Source organism: Apus apus, chromosome 1 (assembly GCF_020740795.1).
Source record: "Apus apus isolate bApuApu2 chromosome 1, bApuApu2.pri.cur, whole genome shotgun sequence".
Taxonomy (NCBI): Eukaryota; Metazoa; Chordata; class Aves; order Apodiformes; family Apodidae; genus Apus; species Apus apus.
In genome coordinates, this window is record NC_067282.1 from 86412667 (window position 1) to 86435617 (window position 22951).

The 22951-nt window shown below is 36.9% G+C and overlaps 1 protein-coding gene across 12 annotated transcripts in view; it reads right to left on the reverse strand.

Moving 5' to 3' along the window:
- Window positions 1–22951, reverse strand: part of ROBO2 (roundabout guidance receptor 2) — a 470138-nt gene that overhangs the window by 39867 nt on the left and 407320 nt on the right. For 5 of the 12 annotated variants that reach the window (XM_051629301.1, XM_051629317.1, XM_051629294.1 and 2 more), the window contains exons 18-24: window positions 21678–21704; window positions 20719–20763; window positions 14559–14601; window positions 12883–13010; window positions 8345–8626; window positions 7847–7972; window positions 3349–3505 (exon numbers count right to left, since the gene is read on the reverse strand). In XM_051629301.1, the coding sequence (XP_051485261.1) occupies window positions 3349–3505; window positions 7847–7972; window positions 8345–8626; window positions 12883–13010; window positions 14559–14601; window positions 20719–20763; window positions 21678–21704 (808 nt within the window). The remainder of the gene's footprint in view (window positions 1–3348; window positions 3506–7846; window positions 7973–8344; window positions 8627–12882; window positions 13011–14558; window positions 14602–20718; window positions 20764–21677; window positions 21705–22951) is intronic. The other 7 variants (XM_051629335.1, XM_051629326.1, XM_051629284.1 and 4 more) reach the window with 4 other exon arrangements.

The window sequence follows — 22951 nt, forward strand, 5'->3', positions numbered from 1 at the left end:
TCGTGAGTAAGAATCACATGCATGCTCTTTTAGTTTTCTGAGTCAATACAATTTGGTGAAAATGCATGCAATCTTTTCCAAGTACTTACTAAAATCTAAGCACCTTAACTTTACTAGCGACCTCTGATTGTAATTTCATTATAATTAAGACCCTATGTAAGTTCCGGTTAACAAACAAGGCTCTGTATGTTTCTAATAATGCTTATTCTGTTCTTAGCACTTTTACTTTATAGCGATCTTTTGCTAGTCAAAGTTTGGTTCATTAGATTGGTAAAGTTTTTTGTCTTCAAAATAAAAAAGAGGTGATAGCTAAGGGTTACATTCTATAACAATTCTGTTTTGTTACACACATTGTTACAACTAAAAAAGCTTTCCTCTCTAGGCCTTGCCAGAACAGACTTTTTCATGTAACAGATATTATCTTCTTTACTTTTTCTTAAGACAGAAAAGGACTATAAATCAAATATATTGACAAACAGAAGCCAATATTCCACTTTAAGGTGTAATCAATATTAAGAAGTAAAAAAAACAATGACAACAATATGAAGACTGTCTTTAATGGAGTTGGCTCAGGATAATGCATTGGTGAAAAAATATAAGTAATTGATAATTAATAAGCAGTAAGCATTTCCTATCAAATCTATAAGATAAAAACAAGCAAAAGATTGGTGAAAAAGGGAACATACTTGATTGGGAGCTACTACAGGAAAAAAAGAAACTTCACAGACTGCGAATATACAAGAGAAAATTAAGGAAGGCAACAAGGAGCAAGCACAGAGTTCGTAGAAAACCACAAAAAAGTGGTTTAGTATAGGGAAGTAGGGTAACAACAGTATAAAAAGACTTTCAATACAGGTTAAATAGGAGTTGAAGACATCCCAAAAGCTACCACATTATATAAAAAGGCTGCATGGATTAACACGTTAACCTTTTCTCATGTGTGCTGCAGACATACAAAAATTGGTGAATGCAAACCTCTGTTCTTCTGGGGAGAAGATGACAGAGAGAACTAAGAAATTATTTTATTTTCCTTCCTTACCTATGATTAAATTAGATAACTTTTTTTTTCACTTGTTGCTATTGTGGATTTTCTTTTATTATTTATATGCCTATAGACCACTAGTGTTAATTTCTAGTAAGCAAAAGAAGGTGTCAAAGTTGCTTAGGGATATGCATGCCAATGAAACTCACACTTGAGTTATATAGGAAGACATACACAGAAAAAGAAGTCTCTGTTTAGATGCCAGATTCCTTTTTTTATTTCTTTAAATGTTCACCTTTCATATCACATTGTGAGAACTTTAATAAGGCCTTCAGTTTTTCTGACTGAAAGTTCATTTTTCAGTTGTAATTCACAATATAATTACATCAGCAAGCTAAAATTAAAACACATTGAGGGTGTCATGCATAGTATAATTTAAAGCAAAGCAAGAAAAACGAGTCAGTTTTAAAAAAATTTAGCCAATATGACAATATTAAATGCAACATAAGGAATGCAGGCTATGATTTATTCCTTTTTAGCATGCTGAAAACCACAGAAACAAGATCACCTCCTGAACAGAGAACTATCATTATAGTATCACTATTGGATACATCCTCATGAAGTATGGGCATTACAGTTTCATTTGGTTCAGCGAAGCTGGTTGCAAGTTACTGTAACTCGAGACTGATGTGCTAGTCTTGTATTTTCCTTTTTTTGTTTTATTTTGTTTTGTGGTTGGTTTGTTGGTTTTTTTGTTTGTTTTTGGTAAAATGCACACTAGAGTGTCTTGTTACAATTGCTATTAATGAGATATTATAAAAACAAAGAAGAGTATTTCAAAAGATAAGTCTGAATTGTTGGGAACCTGGAAGGCTCGTGATTACTTTATCCTTAAATAACTACTGTTGTCTTGGTGACTAGCATAATACCTTCCAGCTAAATAACAGATACTTTATGCAACTGAGAAATCAAGCCCTGTGTCACAAGGGATTTCTTTAGAAGGTATTTCCATTTACCTTTTATGCTATTTCATTGTCCTGAAAGAAAGTCCAAGCTGTTTGCCTTCTACAGCATAATTATTTTAGTGAAATGGCTGCACATGTATTTTAAGGATATAAACTGATAATGACAAATATTATATGGTGATTCCATCTTAAACTGATCTTAGCTTTTTATAACAGAATACAAATTATAGTATTTATATGTATTTTTTGGCTTGAGATTTAAGCAAGGAATAGCAGATCAATAAAGTTATCATTTTCCCTTATATTTGCTTTGAAATTCTAACTCAAATACAGGCTGAATGGACCATTTTAAAAGGAACTCCACTGACTTACACAGTTCGTTATTATTAACTTTTAGAGTTCAAGAAGTTGGTATAAACTCAAGTATTAATATTTAATTATTCTGATTTTTTATTATAAAAGAAATTATGATCAACCCATGCTTACAAAAGAGAGAACACTTGAAATATTTTATTTAGAAAAGCTACTACATTAATTTTTGAAACATATAATTCAGACTTAGGAAATACCGATTAATCCATGTATTTAAACAGGCAGAAATTTGTCCCCAACAGAACAATGTTTCTCAAAGGCTTCAACAGAGCTGACCACAGTAAACTATTTTTCTACATATTCTGCTTTTCCTCCAGACTTTGATAACCTAGTATTTAGTAGAGTTTCACTTTGAAAAAAAACCAACACAACAACTTTCCATGATTGTTCTCTCTGCAGGAAATGTCTCTTTCCTCTCATTTAGTGCTTTTGGTGTGATTTTGTGTCCTTGAGAACAAGTTTAAGCTATCAAAAAAAACCTGCAAGGTTTCAGAAACTCAAGAGTTGATTGAATAATTTTTTAAAAGGTCTATAAATAGCCTGCCCTCTTCAACTGTGAAATTTCTTCTAAAAGCCGATGAGAAGATTATTATCCACACTGGTTGATCTTCTAAAATTAATCCAATTTAGCATGGGGGATTTTGTTCTGTTTGCTCTAATAAATGCTAAACCAGTGAAAAAACAAAAGCAGTCAGATGATGTCATCATTACTCACTCTGAGTCCCATCATCTGCAAGAAGTCCCAATGGAATTCAATTAAGCTACAGGTGAAGCAAGATACTTCTCAGCATGAGCAAGCAGAGAAGCTTGAAGAAGCAAGGTCACTTTTATTGCCATCTTCAGCCACTATCAAGAGAAGCTGTTCAGACGCTCCTCCTCCACAGCGTTGAATAAGACTATAGGATAAGATTCTCTTGCTTCTTTTTTTTAAACAAAACAGAATAATATTGTCACTTTGCAAAATATTTTTTTAAAGCCTCATCTCTGCAAACCACAATTTTTTCTTCTAAGCGAAAAGCAAAAAATTACCCTGCTTCTTGCTGATCCACCCCATAGTGTTCCAGTTCTGTGCCTGGCAATGGCTGCACGGGAGGGGGTGGGAGGGGAACACTGGCCCAGTTGGAACCATTACTTTTCTGGGGCTTGGCAGTATTTTTGTTTTTCTTCTTTTTCCCTCCTTTGCCACCTGCAAATCCAAAAGGAAAAATAAAATGTTAGAGATATAATGTGGGGAAAAAACTAGCTATTTACATTTTTTTTGCTTTCAAGAAGTCTGATTCCAGATGGCATGCCCCAAAAAAGAAGATGTATTTATATCTCAGCAGAATCAGCATCACTGTGCTAATGATGTTACAAGTTTATAAATAATAATAGAATGGAATAGAAAAATATTCTGAATAACTGCTGGAATTTGCTTCTTTTTAAAACTCCAAATATTTGCACAACAATAGTGCACAACCAAGGAAAGGTGCTTTTTGCTGCATCAGAAATATATTTACTGATTTATTCATGCCTACTTTATGACTTCTTGAATTCACTGTTTGGTAAGAATATGATAGACCATAGCAAATTACTTCAAGTGTCAGAATCCAATGTGCTTATCCAATGCAATTATGTTTTACATAATCTCTTTCTGTGGAAACCACAGAGGCTAAGGACACAATCTAAAAAACTTGTCATTACACTCAATATTCTTCAGCCAGAATGACAAGTGTAAGTTGTCAACACAGAAAGAAACAGGATTTTGCTGATAGGAATTTACTAAGTTCCTTTTTAAAAAATATCAGGAAGTAATCTGTAATGGTTTAGGAACGTCTGTTTCACAAGATTCAAATATCTTGTGCCACTATGGAAAAGAGGTTCTATTTCTGATGTACAACTCTAATGAAGAAAGCTAGGAGAAATTAAGTGAGCAATGCATGTTGCTTAAGCTGTCTTTGTTTGTCCTTGTACACACTCCTTCAGTTGAGTCACTTCCATTTGTAGGAAAGTGATCTTACAGAAAAAGTCTCTTCTCACTTGTTTCATTTATTTTGTCCTGACTCCTTTTTCTTGTCAGGAATTCATTAAGAAGAACGGCACAAGATTTCAAACCCCTTGACTGCCTAGAAACTCATATATTTATTGCCATTTTGTTGAGGCTTTCAAACCCTCTGGATGCTTGGGTGGAAGAACAGATCAACATACGCTTTTTCAGGGGGATACCCAGATGGCAGTCCCTCATCCCTCGCCTGTTGCAGAAAGCACAGTCTAGTCCATCTTACCCACTGACATCTCTTGCTGATTTATAAGGATCAGCCAAAAAAAACACATGTAAAAAGTTCTTAACAGTAATGTGTCAAAAAACCCACAACTGACTTGTAAGGCACAGTGGTGTGCACTGGTATGCATTAACCTCTTCACCATGGTTCTAGCTTTAGGCATAGAGATATACATACAGAAGGAGCTGCAATCCTGGCAATATAAACAAGCACTTGTCATAGGACTTTTTGTCTGAGAGACAGTGGCTGTTTTATCTTCAAATGTTAGCTGGACCAAATAGAAAGCATGCATAGAGAATGAAGAAACAAGGTGATCCTGTGACTCAGAAGTAGCCAAGATTTCTCTTTCACCTTCTGTTGTGGCTGCTAGAGACAGGCAACAAGAATGGCAAGGTTTCTAATCAGCCTGGCTGGCAGCATGCTGCAAACAAAACTTTGCTTTCTACTACTTAATTCCAGACCAGAGTTTTTTCTTCCTTGTCTTGGTGTATGTCTAGTAATTCCAGCCAATATCCTGTCATTCAGTATGTGCAAACTGAGCTGATATTTCATCTATCAGGATGCAAGACAGGCTCTTTCTCCCCTTCTTTTGTAGCCTGGCAGAGAGGGAGGCTTTCTTGAAAAGGGAAAGAACATTCTGATCAACAGAAAAGAAATCCTTGTGATGGTGGCAACGGAGGAACAAATACATGAGACTTCTGGGGAAAAACAAAGCTTTCAAAGCACAGATATGGCAGAAAGCAGAGTTAAAAATAAGGTCACAGAACTGTACAAAGGAAGTACATTCATTTTAATTTGTGGGACATGGGGTAAGTTTTGAAAAGTCAGCAGGAATAGGAGCCAACAAGAGCTAAGGCAATAGGGGCTGCTTTGGAGTGAAAGCACATGCATAAGAATGTGAGTGTGTGTGTGTATGTTGCAGGGGGGTTTAAACTAGGAATACTCAGAGAAATGCAGAGAACTTCATCTTAGAGATTAGTTGAGGTGGAGAGGGAGATTCTGGAAGTGTAACAATCTTAGGAGACTAGTAAAACAGAGGCTGGATGTGTGGGGTGCCAATAGAGAGTCAATTAGATTTGGGGGTTTTAGAGAGAAAGGTCAAAGATAACATATTTTAAAGAGTGAAGCAGAGAGTTGAGGAACTGTTCAGACGAAGAAATAAAAGAAGGGACCTCCAAGGCCATTTAATGGTAGGGAAAGCAGCCTACACCCTACAGTTGAGCCAGAGATTTCTGTCTCCATGGGCAGAGTTACTCCTCTGTCAGATTAGTGGAAAAGATACCTAGTACTTAACGTCTGATGTGTGCTTGAAAACACTTGCACTGAAGCCTTGTTTCCCCATAGCAATGATGCTTATGTTTCAATGTCTCCTCACACTGAAATTCAATTATATAGTTTAAATCTCTAGACGAATCAGGTCCTGGAAAAAGAATTTGGCAGTTGGGCGGATGATCACAGCACTGACATAAGCTTGGAGCTGTGCAAAGTACAGCCACAAAATTTCCCTGCCTCACAAAACAGTTGAGTTTTTTAGCTATTTGCCATTCCACAGTGGGATAGGATTTCTCAAGATACTAATTTGAAAGATAGGAACTTAGTCAGAATAGTAAGTAGTACTTAAAGTACTAACCAAGGAAGTGAGAGAACAAGTCCCTGCTCACCCTGATGGGAACTAGGTAATCAAAGTGGGTTTCTGACTCCATTGATACTCTAATTATCAGACTATTTGAAGGTCTCCCCCAGTTTCTCGTGTATTACAGACATAATTACCCTGTAGTACAGACATAATTAGTGGCAAAAGGAGAGCAAAATACTGACTCTGGAGTCCAGTAGTCTGACACTCATCTGAGCATTGGAGCATCCAGGTGTGACCTGCTTTGATCACAAGAGGCATGCCCTGGCCATAGAAAGATGGGCTAACCTTAAGTTTCCATATATCATCAGAAATTTTCCTTCAAACTGAGAAACATTGAACAAAATATGCTTTACATGAAATGTTTGTTCAAAGTCCAGCTTTTGATCAACTGGCATTTTCCAATGGAACCTTGTATTTTCTGAGAAAGTTCTCAGGCAGCTGTAGCTGTCAACACATCTGAAGTGTGATACTGCCCTCTGATAACTGGCACATATGTACCTCAGCGTATCAATTTCTGCATTTTCTTGCAGTCAGAAGAGCAAGCCGATTTCCTAACCTACTTGTCAACACATCTCACATACAAAGAACCTTTCTTGAAGTATGAACTTAGCTTCCAGATACTTCTTTGTCAATGTCTTAAGCCTGTTTTTCTATCTCACTCAAAACAACTAAAACTCCCCATGAGAACACATGACTTGCAAACACATTTGGCTGTTGGAGCTATGGGCCAATGATTGCAGGCTTCTAATCAAAATGTTCAATTTGAATAGTCATTTAAACTGACATAAAGAAACCATTTCTGGTGTTGATCTGTTACTGTTATGATTCCTCCAACTTGGAATGGAAATTCAAAAGGTTATGAATTTGAAAATTGAAAACCCTTAAGATCTCTCATAATTTGGTTAAGTGAAATAGCAGACTTTGATTTTTACTGCTAGCTCTTCAGTTTTTGTCTTGGAAAAAAAAAAAAAAAGTCACGGTTATATGTAACATAAGCAACAAGTAAGCAAAATTAAAGAAATCAAGGAAAAAGGTGTGTTCAAATATAATACACAACCACATGTACTACAGTAATGTTCATCCACTGAAAATGCATTGTCTTCATTAGAACATGCAGCGCACACATAAAATTTACATTCTGTTTATATGCAGACTTAGCACACTTTTTGAAACCCAAGCCATCTTGCAAGGTGCCCTCCATTTATTTCTGAGCTGCTCCACTGAAAAACAACACTTAGAAACAGCTCATGGGATTGTGGAATATATTAACAGCTCAACAAAAGTATTAATCTCCTCATGAGGTTCAGTGTGGGGAGACCTATACATTGAGGACTGATGCAGAAATGTATCTGCTCTGCGCACCGTACTGTTGGGGAAAGGATGTGACGAGGCAAGGCCAGCAATTGCACTGACAAGCACCAGCTGGGAGGATTCTCCAGTTATCTCCCATGAGGTTTTGCAAAAGGCATGCTTATTAAGCCAAGACCGAGGTGACATTATTTGCTGACATACCAGTGGGGAGCTGCCCTTGGACTCTCCACACAGCACAGCTGGGGAGGTGTTTGGCCTCCCTGGTAAGCTGTTGACCAACACCCTCCATCCCTCACCCACCCACAGCGGTGGAACCAACCTGAGAGGCTGCCACTCCTTTCAGAGCTGTTGTGGGAGCTGGTGGTGCTGAAATCCTGTGACTGGTTGTGTGGCAACCTATTAGCCAGTCCCTCAGCCACCCGGTAGTCAGGGATGTAAAGCAAGGCTAAGGGTTAAAGGGCAAAGGTCACAGTGGCATCGTGTGATTAGTTGACAGCACAAGCACATGCAGCACATGCAGTTAGCAAGTCAAGGGCAGATGTGGGGAGGCAGCAAGTTTTAATTCATTATTTAAAAAATATGTATCTATCCTAACCTAATGGAAGGCAGATGGCTTGGTGATGAGCACAGGACAAAGACTGAAAGTACAGAACGATATATTTTGTGATTGTGCGAGGTTCAGCACATATGTAAGGTATGCAAACATTAGTTATGCTCAATATGTGCAGTGTCTCACATACTAAAGAGATTTTTTTATTTCATGCATAGATGATACACTACAAAGCTACGGGCTCTGGAAAATGAGAACTGCAATTACCATTGTTGCCTTTGCCTTGGTCTGGGAGAGAGTAACCGAAGCCCATCAGGTCATTTTTTTGCTGAATTGAGCTTTTCCACTGAGGATCAGGTAAGTCGACAGCCAACTCATGGATGCTGTTGGAATGCAGTATCTGGGTGGTGGCATATGGCGTAGCTTGTGTTATTTGGCTGGAACTGTTGTAACTAGTTTTTGTGGTGAAGTCAATGCTGCTGTAAATGGCTCCATCAGAAAGCATAGTAGCAGTTTTATCTCCTTGTCCTGGCACTGGTGGCAGCACATCTGTGATGAACATAGGGGAATGAAACAAATCATTGATGCATAAGAAGCTTGAAAGTATCAGGGTTTAAGATGAAAAATAAATGTGTCATTTTGCACTTTTGCATTTCAGCTGAGACAGGCCTATGAGCCAATGAAGGGAAGATGATGTACAACCATCACCAAGCTATCAGCATCTGTGACAAGCCTACCACTTGTCCTTCACGTTTCACTGCCTAAAACCATCTCTTTTTTTCCATACCTTCAACTGTGAAAGTGAAGTTTGGAATATTTCTCTACTGAAGAATGTTTTCAATTGTTCACTCTATGTCAGAACCAATGAAACAGTCTGGGCTTCAGGGAAATGATGAAAAGAGTGAATCTACAAATCACAGAGGAAACTTTCCCAGCAAATATGAAGCAAAACTCTTAAATGGATGCCAGAGCTCTCAAAGCAATTTTTTAAGAGCATCACCTTGACTTCCTTGAAGTTTTATGCATCAGCTTATCTAATTTTCTTTTTGACATTAGGTAGTACATTTCTTCTTTTCAACAAAAGAAAAACCTGACAAAAACAAGTTGTTTTTGATATGTGAAAGAACATCTGTTATTCTGAAGGGGTTTAAGTGATCAGTCTCTTAAAATGGCAAAGCAGTGTTGATAATGGAGAAAAACTTGTTCAAATACTCCAGTACATTTACCTGAAAAAACAGTACAGCATATTTAACTAAATATCTGTTGACTTTTCTACATGTTTTGAATCTTATCATACACTGCAATTTGTACCTTTAATCAGTTAGATTGGCAATCTCTCTCCTTACTAAACATTGTAGTTACCTTTTCTGGTGGAATACTAGATTTGGAAGCTGAGACCAATGAAGTGTGAAGAACGTAATGATGACTGGCATGATGTCCCAAGGAGAGCCACAGCTCAGCAGATAACCCTCTTCCTGCTTTCTCAGAGGTCAATATATCAAATGGTACTATTTTTACAACTTATTTAGACTCTGAAAAGTTGAATCCATTCTGGGGTTTACTTATTAGAATAATGCATCATTTATATGCTGTTCACTTTATATAGCCAGATGGTAGATATGGATTTCAATTGTTAAACTGTATTTGAGATAATGCATACTTCTATGGTGAGGATGATCAGATTCATTTCTGGGTATCACAGACATTTTTATAGACCTTAAGCCCCAAAGAGAAGGGGTGATTCTTGCTCCTACACAAGGGTTTAGGTGCAGTTCCATACTCAGACATGGGGTTTGCGCAACCTCAGGGAAGACAGTTGCTCTCTCACTGTTTCAAGACTTTTCCAGCAATGAGATATGATACCATGGAATCCTTCTGCTGTTTTTGTTTGTTTGTTTTCCTGGGATGAACATTTAGACCACAGAACTATTCTCTACTGCATTCATATGTGCAAGAGTGAACATTTTAATATGGAGCCTAATAACATCTGCAGTCTCAGAGCAACAACATGATATTAACAATAAACATGGCAATAATAAGTGCTCAGTAGAGAGACTGCAGAAACAGAGATTAAATTTGGGTCTATCATCATGATCTGTTTTTGCAGACAACAAGAGGGAAATGGGCACAATCAAGTATTTAAAATGCCTTAATTGTATCAACGTGTATCTGCAGATAAATTATAAGTGCAAAAAAACTACAATTAATACAAATTACCGGTAATATTTCAAAATCGGGTTATTGGTATCTATCTGCACATATCCAATGTGCTTTCTAGGGGCAGTACACAATCATAAATGCATCTATGTGCAAATACATGAAATGTGAGAGAGAAGCAGAGTCCTATCTTTCTTGCGTTTCACCCACAATATGAAGATTTTTACTTTCCACCATGGGTTTCATCAAAATATAATTGATTGAAGTTTAGTAAATAAATTATGTTGCTGATACATAAAATGAAGTCAGTCCAGCTCAACTTGTTTGTGTTGGATTTGCAGAGCCATGGAAGTGAACACTAGGAAAATCTCATCTCTCTAGTACTCAGACATACATTTATATTTTAGGGCATGTTTCTGCCAACTGAAGAGGTACCATCTCCATAGAGTCATTTTAAAATGGAGAAGTACACATTTGCACACACTTCAAATGAAAGTTACATACCTTCCCACCAGTCAAGAATTTTCAGTCATTTTTACTAACGAGCTGAGGTTCTCCAGATATTCTGGGAATTTTCAGTACAACCACAGGTTGCTTTTTTTACATCAATGGTATGTATACACTAAGCACTCAAAAAGCTATTGAAGTTCTATTTTACAAAGTGCCATAATCACCTAGTAAAAATCAACTGTGATTTTCCTACCAAGGTGTCATAGTGAAAAAAAAACCTACACTGTACATTTCCAACCAAAGACGAACACACATTTTCCAGCAGACCCTTTCTCAAAAACTCTCCAAAGTCCATTTTGTTTTGTACCTCTGGAGATAAATGAAATAGTGATGAAGCACTTCTTGAGGAAAGATTTTTCTTGCTGCCTTGGGACACCCAATACCATAATGTGACCTTACATGACTCCAGACATAACTTGTGCTTCATACTCAAAGACTTGGTCTCAAATGCCTATATAGGACATAACATGGATTTCACTCATATAGGCAATGTTAGAACTGCCTGCCTCACCTCTGCGTTTCCAGAGTGATTGATTGCCACTTTACTTTTCAAAATTTTTACAGACCTTTTATATTATCATAGACCTTTTAACCAGTAAAAGAGACCCAAGTTCTATCTATACAGTTAATTCACATTAAAAGACAACTGACTCCATGTGGATGAAGCCAAACTCAACTGCTGAAACAGATAGGGATAAGTGATCCCAAAACCACCAGAATATAAGTGTGAGCTCAACTGTAAAGATTGTGGGTGGAATTAAGCTGCTGAAATTCCAAATATAACCATTGCATCTCTTGAACAAATTTGGACCTATACCTCATCCACACTGAAGCCAAAAGCTTTTAAACATGGTTCAAATTTCATTGTATAGTGCCAAATGCTAAAAAAAGGGCAATTTTTCTGTATTACATGAGCTTATGGAAAGATGGAAAAATATTGAAGCATTTTATTTTCAAGATATTCACAACAAAGAAACTGGCAGATATTCAGTTGCCTTCTAAATGTTATCAGAAGCTTTTCTTACTTTATAGTATTTTTATAAGACAAGAGCATTACAACATTTTTACATGGAAAATAAATCTAGACTGTGTCATTATAATTCGAAGTCACAGCAGTCAAGCCACAGGCAAGAAGCTTATCATTGGAACATATAACTGACATGAGGGATGGTTTCTAGAAGCAGATCCTGGTACACTTCAAAACTGAATTATTTTCACATTTTCAGTTTGATGGTACTATAGATTTTTTTACATTTTAATGTATTTTATATATACAAAGTTGTCTTGAGTTTTGTTTAGTTATGTCTTAAAAAATATTTATGTAGTAATTTACTACATATTTCCTAATTTACATTAGGAAGTCTTGTCCTGAACACTATGCAGAACTAGTTGTGTTATGACACCACAATCCAAGGAAGTAACAGATAGATTTGAATATTGCTACGACTTTTAAAAATACCCATCATACATCTTGAAATTCCCATTTGAGTAAAGTGTTTGAAAGTAAATAATCCCTCTAAAAATGCATCATCATAATTATAAATCATTACCTCATCTCCCCAAGGGTCTTCCTTCCTCAACTCAAAATGGAAATAAAATCCTAAAAAATCTAGATAGTTCTCTTTTATCCATTCTCTGCTCCAATGAGAAGGAAAGTTTCTGAAGACCTTTGAGGCCTTCTTTATGGATTATGGTTGAGACTGAGAGGAGTCCCTCAGCAGGAAGGGGATGGGTAAGGTGACAGCAACAATGTTCTTCTGTCCTTCTTCTGCTGAAGGAACATTGGCCAAGTTCTTCTCTGGTCTCATAGATACCCTCTATCCCTAGATACATTGCCCTACACAGCAGATTGCACATGTCCATGCAAAAGGGAATGAGTTTGAACAACAAATACATTTCTCTTGAGGTGATAAGCAGACCCTGTCTCTCTGCTGTGGAGTTGATTACAAACTAGACTTCCATCTTAAAGCAGAAAGAGACAAAGCAAAATGAATATTTTAAAGTCAATTCTAAAGAAAATAATGAGTCAAACCTAGAAATAACTATAATAATTAAAATATTTCATGGTGTTTATTGTCGATGTTAATTAACAGAAGCCTATTGAATACTATACAGTGACTTCATAAAAGGAAACCTACCTCCACGACCAAAATTGCCAAGGTCATTGGGTCCACTAGTGCTGCTGTTTACTGGCAGACTTGTGGCAGGCCAAGAGTCTGCAAGCCAAGGATAACTGGGATCGCTTGCATTCAACAGACCTGGTCGGCTGAAGCAGAATAAGAAAAAAATATATACATAATATATATACTTTTTTTAAAAAAAATAAAATATCTGAGAGGCAGCTAGCGAGTGAAGAAACCAGATCAGTGTTCTCCTAACACCATAGGCAACAAACAGTTTAGGAGAATTTAATTTATTTCAAATTAAAATTCTGTAGCCTTTGATGATTTAAAGACCCTGAGCAGTTAATTAAGGATATATACAAATCAACTTTGTCAGTAGAAGTGGGACTAGGCACCCGTCGTGATTCTGCCAGAATCCAAATGAACTCCGTTGTCCGTGTGAAACGGGTTAGGCAGCACCATCACAGGATCCTACACCAGGGCTTCATGATAAATTACCACCTCAAGGGAGCCATCACTCAAACTGATTGTTCTGTATCAGACATTTCCAGGACTTTGAGCTACTATTTCTTCTTTCCCTTGCATCCCAAATGCACACCTGTCATCTACAGGCTGCTACCTCTTTCTTTGAGCACCCTTGGATGGTTTAGAGGCAAACAGGTTTGAGCAGGATTAATGAAAATTCTGCAGCTATCTTTATCTGCCACTACTGCATGGTTTTTATACCCCTGTAATTCCCAGCTTTGAGAGCAGTATTAAACAGTGAGAAGGCACACTTGGGCCATAAAGCACCGTGTCTCCCTCACCCCAGGACAAACAGCCAGAAATTTAGCAAGAAGGGTGGATTGTTTGTATTTGTATTAAATGGAGGAAAGACATAATTTCCTGTAGACACCCTCCTCCCCAAAATGAAAACAAAAAAACATCCACAGTTCTGCAGCTTTTCTAGGTTATTAATGCACTCATGAAGTTGGAGCAACATCTCCAATCATTGTACGTTATAGACCCCTGCCTGGCACAATCCCTAAGAGAAACATTGGTTTCTATGGAAACGGCAATAAGACGACCCAGTCGCTTTCTTGCCACATCTACTTGCTCTCATTAGGCCTAATCTCTTTTTGCTAAAATATTGATTAAATGGGAGATTGGAAGTTATTACCAGGGCCTAATTACAATCTCCATATTGGCAAAGGGAAAATAGATGAGGATGTATGGGCCCGTTATCAGCTTTTATCAATTTCAATTGAGTAGCCAAAGTTGTGGAATCCAGTCCTACCAATCTACAGCCTATTCATCATCCATGAATCATTTATTTTGTGATCGATTAAGTGTAATTGTTCACTCACAGCAATTTAGGGGGAGCCAATAAGGAGTCTTAAACAACAGCAACTTCATTTGCTAATGTCTAATTAATGCAATAAACATCCCAGTAACAAATGAACACATTCCTTGTGATATTTACTACTCATTTCTTCCAGGGCATTTGGGAGATATGAAACATCTGGGCTTGATTCCTCCAAAGTGCACAACAGATAGGTCATTAAACCTTCTTGTAAGCTATTTAACTCCTCCTAGCATTGTCAGTCTTCCAAATGATCGGTTATTTCATAAATGCATCACCTAGACCATTTTTCAGATCCCTAATTTTAAAAATAAATAGGATGGAAAGACCTTTATACAAGGAAACATACCTTCCATTGCTCATTAGTCCTCCATCTCCTCTTTGGAAAGTGACTGTGTTTTGGTTGGAAAAACAAAACAAACATACACATACACACAGACATATAAGACAGGGAAAAATCAATTAGTAATAATAAAACAAAACAATTCCAACTGCTCAGTCTCTGAGATCGGAGGCCTCCTGGCATCACCACATAATAAAGTACCAAAAATATGAGGAAAGGATCAAACACATTAGTGTTACAATTTGTTCAGGATTTCACTGCACCTTACTGACTAACATCACTGTACTCCATAGATTGTGAGGCAAACCAGCTCCCTGGGCAAAAGGTCTGAATTTACCAGAGGCCCCTTCATATGACTTTGTATCACAAGACTGTGCCATGTGATGAACTGTTTTCTTGGCATGCTTCTGCTTCAGTATATAATGACATTGCACTAGTGAGTTAATAACAGCGTGTCATAAAGCAGTAATATAATGTCACCACACAAATTTGCCATTTCCCAGGACAAATACAAAGAGGTGGCAACTGTACTAGAGCTGAAGGGATGAAAAAAGCCATACAGCTGCACCATTACCCTGAAAAGTGCAGTATAAGAACCAGCACCCAGAAATGCATACAAGCCAGTATCACTGGCTAGAAGAACTGCTTCCAGTTTTGCCATGGGGGATGGCAAGGATACGTTTAGAGGGATACAATTGTTTTTATGGATCCATTCATGGGTGTTTGACAAAAAACAGCCTATCCCTTATCTGTCTTAATAACAGGATCACATTGCAGAGCAATGTAGGTAAACCCACAGTACTGGTGAGATGCTAATTGACAATATTTTGATGCTCCTTTTTGAAGCATTGGTGAATATTTTGAATCAAGGCCAATAGACTACTCTGGTTCTCACTGGCAATATCCCATTTTTTATTGTCACGCATAGATAAGGCAGACTATCAAACTATATAAATGTCCTGGACACCTGCACTCTTAAAGGCCTCTGATAAGTTGAGGGTTTGAATTTCAGAGAGGAGTCTGTGGCCAGTTTAACTTAAAATAGGCCTTAGTTTGCAAATACTATTTACTTTTGTAAGATAGACATTCCCATTCTTAAATTATAGCTCCCAGGGTATTTCCAAGATTTTCCAAATATTAATCCAAACTATACTAATTCAAGATTAGGCTTTCTATTATACACCATTCTAATCAGACAAAATTACTACACCCAGCAGAAATGCTGCGATCATTAAAAAAATGAGCAATGACATAAATCCACTGGGAAAATACTTCTGATATTTTATAGAATCCCTATCACTTTATTAACTCCTATGATAATTTTGCAGTCTACATTCAGCAAAGGGGACAAAACTGGCCCCTCTGGAAGCCCTGCGGGAAGAGTGCTTGGGTAGGGTGATTAATTACCCTTCATTGCAGAATAGGCTAATATCAATATCAGAAAATCACTGCAGTCATATGTCACATCAAAATGCTTAATAGCTGAATTTTGAAAGGATATAATGAAACCAATTAATGAAAAGAAAATAAAAATGCAAGTATGAGAAGTATCGAAGTCTGCTTTGGAAAACAAGACATGGTAAAGCATTGCAGCTAATTAATTTTACAGATGATGCTATTTTCATTCACGTTGTTTCTAACAGGCTGTCAAATGACTATTGCTCATTGCTTAAAAGTAAATAATCTGAAGTGCTGTGGCTATCATGTGTGAATATGCAAAGAGGTGGGTACTGCTTGGCTGTGTTTCAAAGTATGTTGCTTAAAAGTACATTAGATGCTGTTTCCTTTCATCCATTTCAAATTTAATACACCATTTCTCCAACTCTCTGCATTTGTGAAAGCAACAAGAAATATGGAAAATTAAAAATAAAGTTGTGTTCAGTAACAACCCTTACAAATAAAGGTTACAGATTTAAGATAATTCCAGTAAAACATATTTTCTGAAAACTTCTTAGCATTAATGCTGCTGTTTAGACTGTTATCTACCCAAAATAATTTTAAAAGAATATTCTCACCACATGTATACCATGTAGAGATGTGTGAGATTTTAACTATGCATGTCATATGGAAAAAATATATCAATACTTTTGGTCTTCAAAATACTTATATCTGTCGTGCACCTTTGTAAAGCAAAGCGAAAATGGGGAACAAGTAGGAGATTGCAGCAATGTTTGCCAGACACATTTAATTTTCCATGTAGTGAAGTATGGAAAAAACTCCAAGGCATGCTGTGAGAGACATATCAAGAAGCTTATGAGCTTATTGAGAAGAGACAGTTATCAGAGCATTTACGCTTTTTTCTTCTATCCATGTATCCTGGTGGTAGTAACCATTTCCTTTCTTTTTCCTACCTTCAATAATCTTACACCCTCCCAATATAAAAACTTTTTTTAGAAGAAAGGTTCAGCTTAGTTTATTAAAAAAGAACTTGTCTAACAGTGACATTGTTTTTCCTGAGGAAGACTGTGCCTGACTTATGTGATGTGTATCAAAATGGGAAGGAATACAGGTTACCCTCCACCCTGTATACCAATGAATGAATGGTTATAATCTTTATGAGAAAATAAACAAGTATTTTAGTTACTATTCTTGGTGGAAAAGGCTCTGAAATACCAACTAAGCTAGTAAAAATTCCTTTTGAAGTGTGGACATGCCATCAAGAAAAAGATCATATTCCTGATGTCATCCATAAATGGGCTACCTGAGGCTGGATGGAGGAGACATGTTCCTTTTAGCATCAATATTGTGAAAGGAAAGACAGCTAACAACAGAAGATATGGTCAGGCTGCCAACACAAGCACTGTGTTTATCATTCCTGCAGCACATTTTGTCAGCATTTTTGCCTGCAATTTGATTTCTGCAATTACAAAACAAGTCTAAATCCCTGAATGGGAGCATACTTAATGCAGTGCAGGCTTGTAGATGTCACTGTAAAAATAAAACACAGAGACAGCTGGCTTTATTCATCCTGTCTCCACTTCAAAAAGAAGCAGAGCAATTTCAAGGGGCAATGTATGAGGAGGAAGGGAAGGATGTTCCTATCACTGACCCACCCATCTCCCTTGCTTTTTAGCACTGAGGAAGCAAAATGCTCTTTCAGCACACTGTGCATCTGATATGTGTTCTTAGAAAGGCTGAAGACCTGCGGGGATGAGATTGGTTTTCAAAAGAAGATGAAAAAATAACCTCTGTATAGAGAGATTTTGAAGGAATCCCAACCATCTTATATTTCAAGGACTGTAAAAAAATGCCAAAATACAATACAAAGTGCATTTTAAATGCATAAATATTTGAGAAAATTATATTGTATTTATTTGTATGAAGAACAGCATATGTTAAGGAGCTTTTCACATGCTTTTTATTAAATATATGAGGAGGTAACCAAACCATTCACTAATATTATCTGACAAGGTCAAACTTAATCTTCATGCCTGCTAGAATTGGAAAAATATGAATGTATAGTAAGTTGACATTCTGAGGCAAGAAAGCTTTAGAAAGCTTTCTGTATGCCTATCTCTAGTAGGCCACATTTTCCTACTGCAAATGAAAACTTTAATGTTGCCAGCCAAGTCTCATTCCTTTTTCTGATAAGCTGTTCCTCAAATATGAATGTAGATTAATCCTCTTCTAATAAGCATTAACTCAGAAATTATAATCAGCATATAAAAATTCTATCAAATCTTCTGTTCACCTTTGGATTATTCTGTCAAATAATTTATCCTCATTTAACAGTTTCAGGAGTTGCACATAAAATGTTTAGCATTCTCTAATTCTTTATTTTTAATTAGGTTTTGTCTACTCAGTTTCATGAAATCTTTAATCCCAAGGACCACTAGTCACTAAATAAGCTTACCTACTTGTAAGTGAAAATACATATTTACTTTCTTTGCATGACTGATGGCCTAGACACTTGAAAACACCTGAGTACTCAAGACAGTGGGTGCTGGCACAACAATGAGTTTGAGGGAACAGGAAAGATAAGCAAATAAATCAAATTTCTCTTATTTCTACAAATTGATTCCATGCCTTTGTTGTATAAGTCCTTATACCATGTGAAGAGAGAACTGCAGCTTCCAGTACAAAATAAACATATTATGTTTGGTCATTGTAATAAAGGAATGAAACTACTATTCCGTTAAACAAGAAGTGATCAGGTATCTCTTTTGTGCCATTTATCTTTTCCTGTATCATGTGAAAACCCACAGTACATGCTTATATCCAGGCAATCTAAATAAAGAGTAATCATAAAAACACAAAAAACCTTCAGTGCAGCAGTACTTGAACTTTTACAGAAATTCACAAAAGTAAGACCAATCTGTCCTTTATATCACAGAGCAGGTTCCCCTAAGGAGTTACATTTGTATTTAGTGTCTCTGTGCCAAATTTGGTTTTGCTGATAGTATGTCATGGTCCTGAAAATGTATACTTCTTGTACAGCTGCAGAGGATGACACTACTACATACCAGTAATAATCTAACAAACATAGTTGAACATCATATGCTTTTTTTAGTACTTATATGACCAAGAATCAATGCCTGGTGAGCCATTATGGGGGAAAGGGACATGGAGGAATAGTGGTGTGCAGAATTATGGCTCAGACACTACTGAAAAGAAGTAAAAAGATTTAGCTATGATTTTGAATGTCACTTTATTTGTGACCATCAAAGCAATCAATCAGTGCTCATGAAAATGTTCACCAAGACAGAAAGCTTAATGAATTTAACTCAATCAATTATTCTTCTCTGGCACAAATCTTTACCAGTTGTGTGATATTCACTGTTTCTCTTCTCCTACACAGTTTTACTGTAGTTTAGTCACAAAGCAGAAATTATACCTGTTAGGAGCCTAATAACAGAATACAAATAAGGAAAAGTCCTAGTGAATGACCCATAATGTGAAAATTACCCAAAATAATGTTTTTAGCAAGTAATTAAATCACTGCAGAATCCAGACTTCTAAAGAACTATTTTTAGTATTTTAAGTTCCCCACCCATGCAAATACGACTGAAGAAAAACAAAACAAGAAACATTTTAATCAGAAATAAGAGAATAAATAGGGTTTTGTTTTGTATCTGAAACAGAGTAAGTATATGAATGCTCCACTAATACCTCCAATTCTCGTTATTAGACACTTGAATCTGCATGTTCTGCAACTTTCTGAAGGAAAAATTTAGAGCAGATGTCTGAACAAAAATTGTGCACTTTCTAAAAGCTGAGTATACTAGGACAAATTCATATTTAGTAAAACTTTATCAACAGCTGTCTTTAATGAGATTCTGAAAATTACACACTACTGCTGAAATATTTAGATCTGAATCCAAAACCTTTATGAATCATAACTTTGAATAGAACAACATACAGTTCTGAGTGTCATCAAACCTCCACAATTAAAGATGCTTCTCTACATGATATTATCAATGGAAAATCCAAATATTAGAGAACCAGCAACATTTCTTAGGGAATTCTGATTATAAAACATGGACAATGTTCTTTTATAGGAGCATTTATTTTTTTATGTATTGATTATTTTTTTTTGGACTTTACTACTGGATGACTTAGGTTCTCAGTGCATCCAGAAATTATTATAGGTCAGGAAATAGAACTATGTGTTGTTATAGTTCTATAAAGCCCATGTAATATCAAAACTATTTTTAAAAAAACAAATTTTTGGCAGTGCTTCTGATATATCCTGATATATCCTGATAAGCCCAGCACATGTAGATCAACTGCACTGAATCATGCATAGTCACGGTAGCTTCAGCACAACCCCATGTCATGCCAATGTAAGATACAAAGGCAATGGGAAAAAGATCAGCACAGTTACAGACAGCTGACAGTGGCATAATCAGAGGGACCAAATGCAAAGATGCATTATTTAATTTCAGAAAAAATCTCGTGTCTCAAAGAAAAGCAAGTAAAGCCCTTAGGGTAGGATGTGTTGTGCCACACCTTGCACTAACTTGAACAAACATGCCCAGAAGCCAGAGGAGCAATTCCTGAGCCCCTAGAGCTTGTTCACAAGGACATTTTTCTGTCAAAATGTCACAGATTCCTGGGACAGACACCACGACCTTCACTCATCTGTCTTGACACACATCTGCTCTTTCCTGATAAGCTAAACACTCAAGCTGTGGCTGAAGATTAACAAGAGCAAGAAAGCAGCTACCTGGGCATAAGGACTGGTTCATCAGTGCAGTAGGAAGACCGGTCTCTATCACATGAATAGCAGATGGGACAGAAGAAGAGACAGCTTTGTTAAGTGCAACTGAGGGACCAATCTACATGCAAGAAACTTCTGCTAGAAAATGCTGAGATTTATCAGCCTGTTACACTGTAGCACTGAGGTATCATTACTTTTGAATTTTTGAATCTTGAGCTTAGTTATGAGACCAGAAGCTTATAATTTGTATTAGTTATTACTATTAATTGTCTACTCCATTTTTCCTTGCTATCCATATGCTTGCAACCTGCTGTTTCAGCCACACTTCATTTATTCTTCACATATCTTTGATCATCCATATTAAAATGGTCTACTGAATGCTATGTTTATTAAATATATGAAAACTAGGACATCAGCCTTGAATTGGGTAAGCATAAACAGAGCAAATGCTTCAATTTCAAGAGCACTGTAAAGGCAATGCATGCATAGCTTAACCACCAGGTTGCTTGCAGAGCTGAACACCCTACAGTAAGGCAGATGTATTTGCATCTAACCACTAAAGTGGAAGAAAATTCCATTTCTGCAATTAGGTCTTCAAAATGTTTGAGATACCTTTTTTTGAGCTTTAAAATCAAAATTCAGTTACACAAGACTAATGCTTGTTTATGTTAAGTTAGTTCAAGCATCTTGCCCTGCAAATTACTTTCAAAACTGCAATGTTTTGAGGAGTTAGGTGAGTAAGAAGTATGCAGAATTACAGTAGAGACATTAATGGTGATAGATTTTATGTTCCCCTGGAAACAGTAGGAGAATGAATGTTACATTTTTATCACAGATAGGCAGCAGAAGTATTTCTCTTTGTACTTGGTTCTAATTCTGCATACCTCAGATGTTTATAAACACTTGGCTAGCTAATGTTTGCAATGATGTGTTGGTGAGGTAAGAGACAGACTAATGGACAGTACCTGCAGGGGTGAAGGTGAAGGACTGAACTGTAAAACAAGAAAGCAAACACATTGTGAGTTACACACCCTGATAACAAGTAGCAATTTCAGGGTACGAGTTTCCTCTGGAATTTACTCAGTTGTGGTTGAATATCATAAGCATGGACATAACAGTTAAGCTTAAAGCACTAACCAGCCAGCAGCCAATGAAAAATGATAGTTGGAAAGGTGAGTAGTGAATTTTGACAGCCGCAATTAAAGACTTTGTGTGGACATGCTGGTCTCCAAATATTAAATCTTAGGATGAATTTTGAAGCATGATCTGCTATGAAATTTCCTTGCTGAAAGCATCCACTGTTTAATAATTCTGATAATGGGAATTCTGCGTCATGATGCCATGTTCACATCACACTTAGATGCAGCAAACAACACGAGAAGGAATGAGTTTGCAGGAGACACACTCTTTATGACTACTACAGTTATTTAAAGCTATGCATTTCAAGGTATAAAAGACTCTGCTCTCAATCTCTCCCCCACCTCCTCAACATTTCAGCTCAGATACAGGCTTCATAATTACAGATATGCATTTTAAGGTACAAAAGATTTTTCTCTCAGCCACTCCCCCATCTCCCAACATGCCAACTCAGATACAGGCTTAATAATTCTGCTTTTTAAAAAATTAAAATCTTAGCTTGTGTCTAAAGTGTATGTATAGGACTGTTTCCAAAGAGGAGTAACAGTACAGCTGTCTCCTAATATGAAAAAACTTGGGATGATATTTCATATAAACACATGCGTAGGTGTGCGTGCTATATATATGAGTTTCTCAATTAATGCCTTCCCAACTCTCAGAGAGTAAAAGTCATTGCTGATAAAGAAAGAAACAACTCAGCAAAAAGCATAACCTATGAATGACATAAGCCACGTGGTGATACAAGGTGAGGTTGCACAGAAACCAAGACAGCCCAAGAGCCACTGAAGGGGTCTCTTCTCTCTCTGCTTTCGCCGCTTGTCTGATTTCTTCCTGCCTGGCTTGTTTTACTAAGCCAGTGGAAAACTAATCCAGCAGGAAGGATTGAAAACCAACATTGAATCGTTTCCCTCTGGTTAATTAGCCCAGTCAGGACACTGAGGAGCCTGATGACAGCTGACATGAGGAGGCCTAGGACCATTTGGCTGCGGACAGGGAAAGAACACTGGTTTTTTTGGCAAGTTTTTAGATATGCAGTGCTACTTAGGGAACCTGTGTTCTCTGCATGTTATAACTTGTCAATAGAAGAGTACCAGTGTAACTT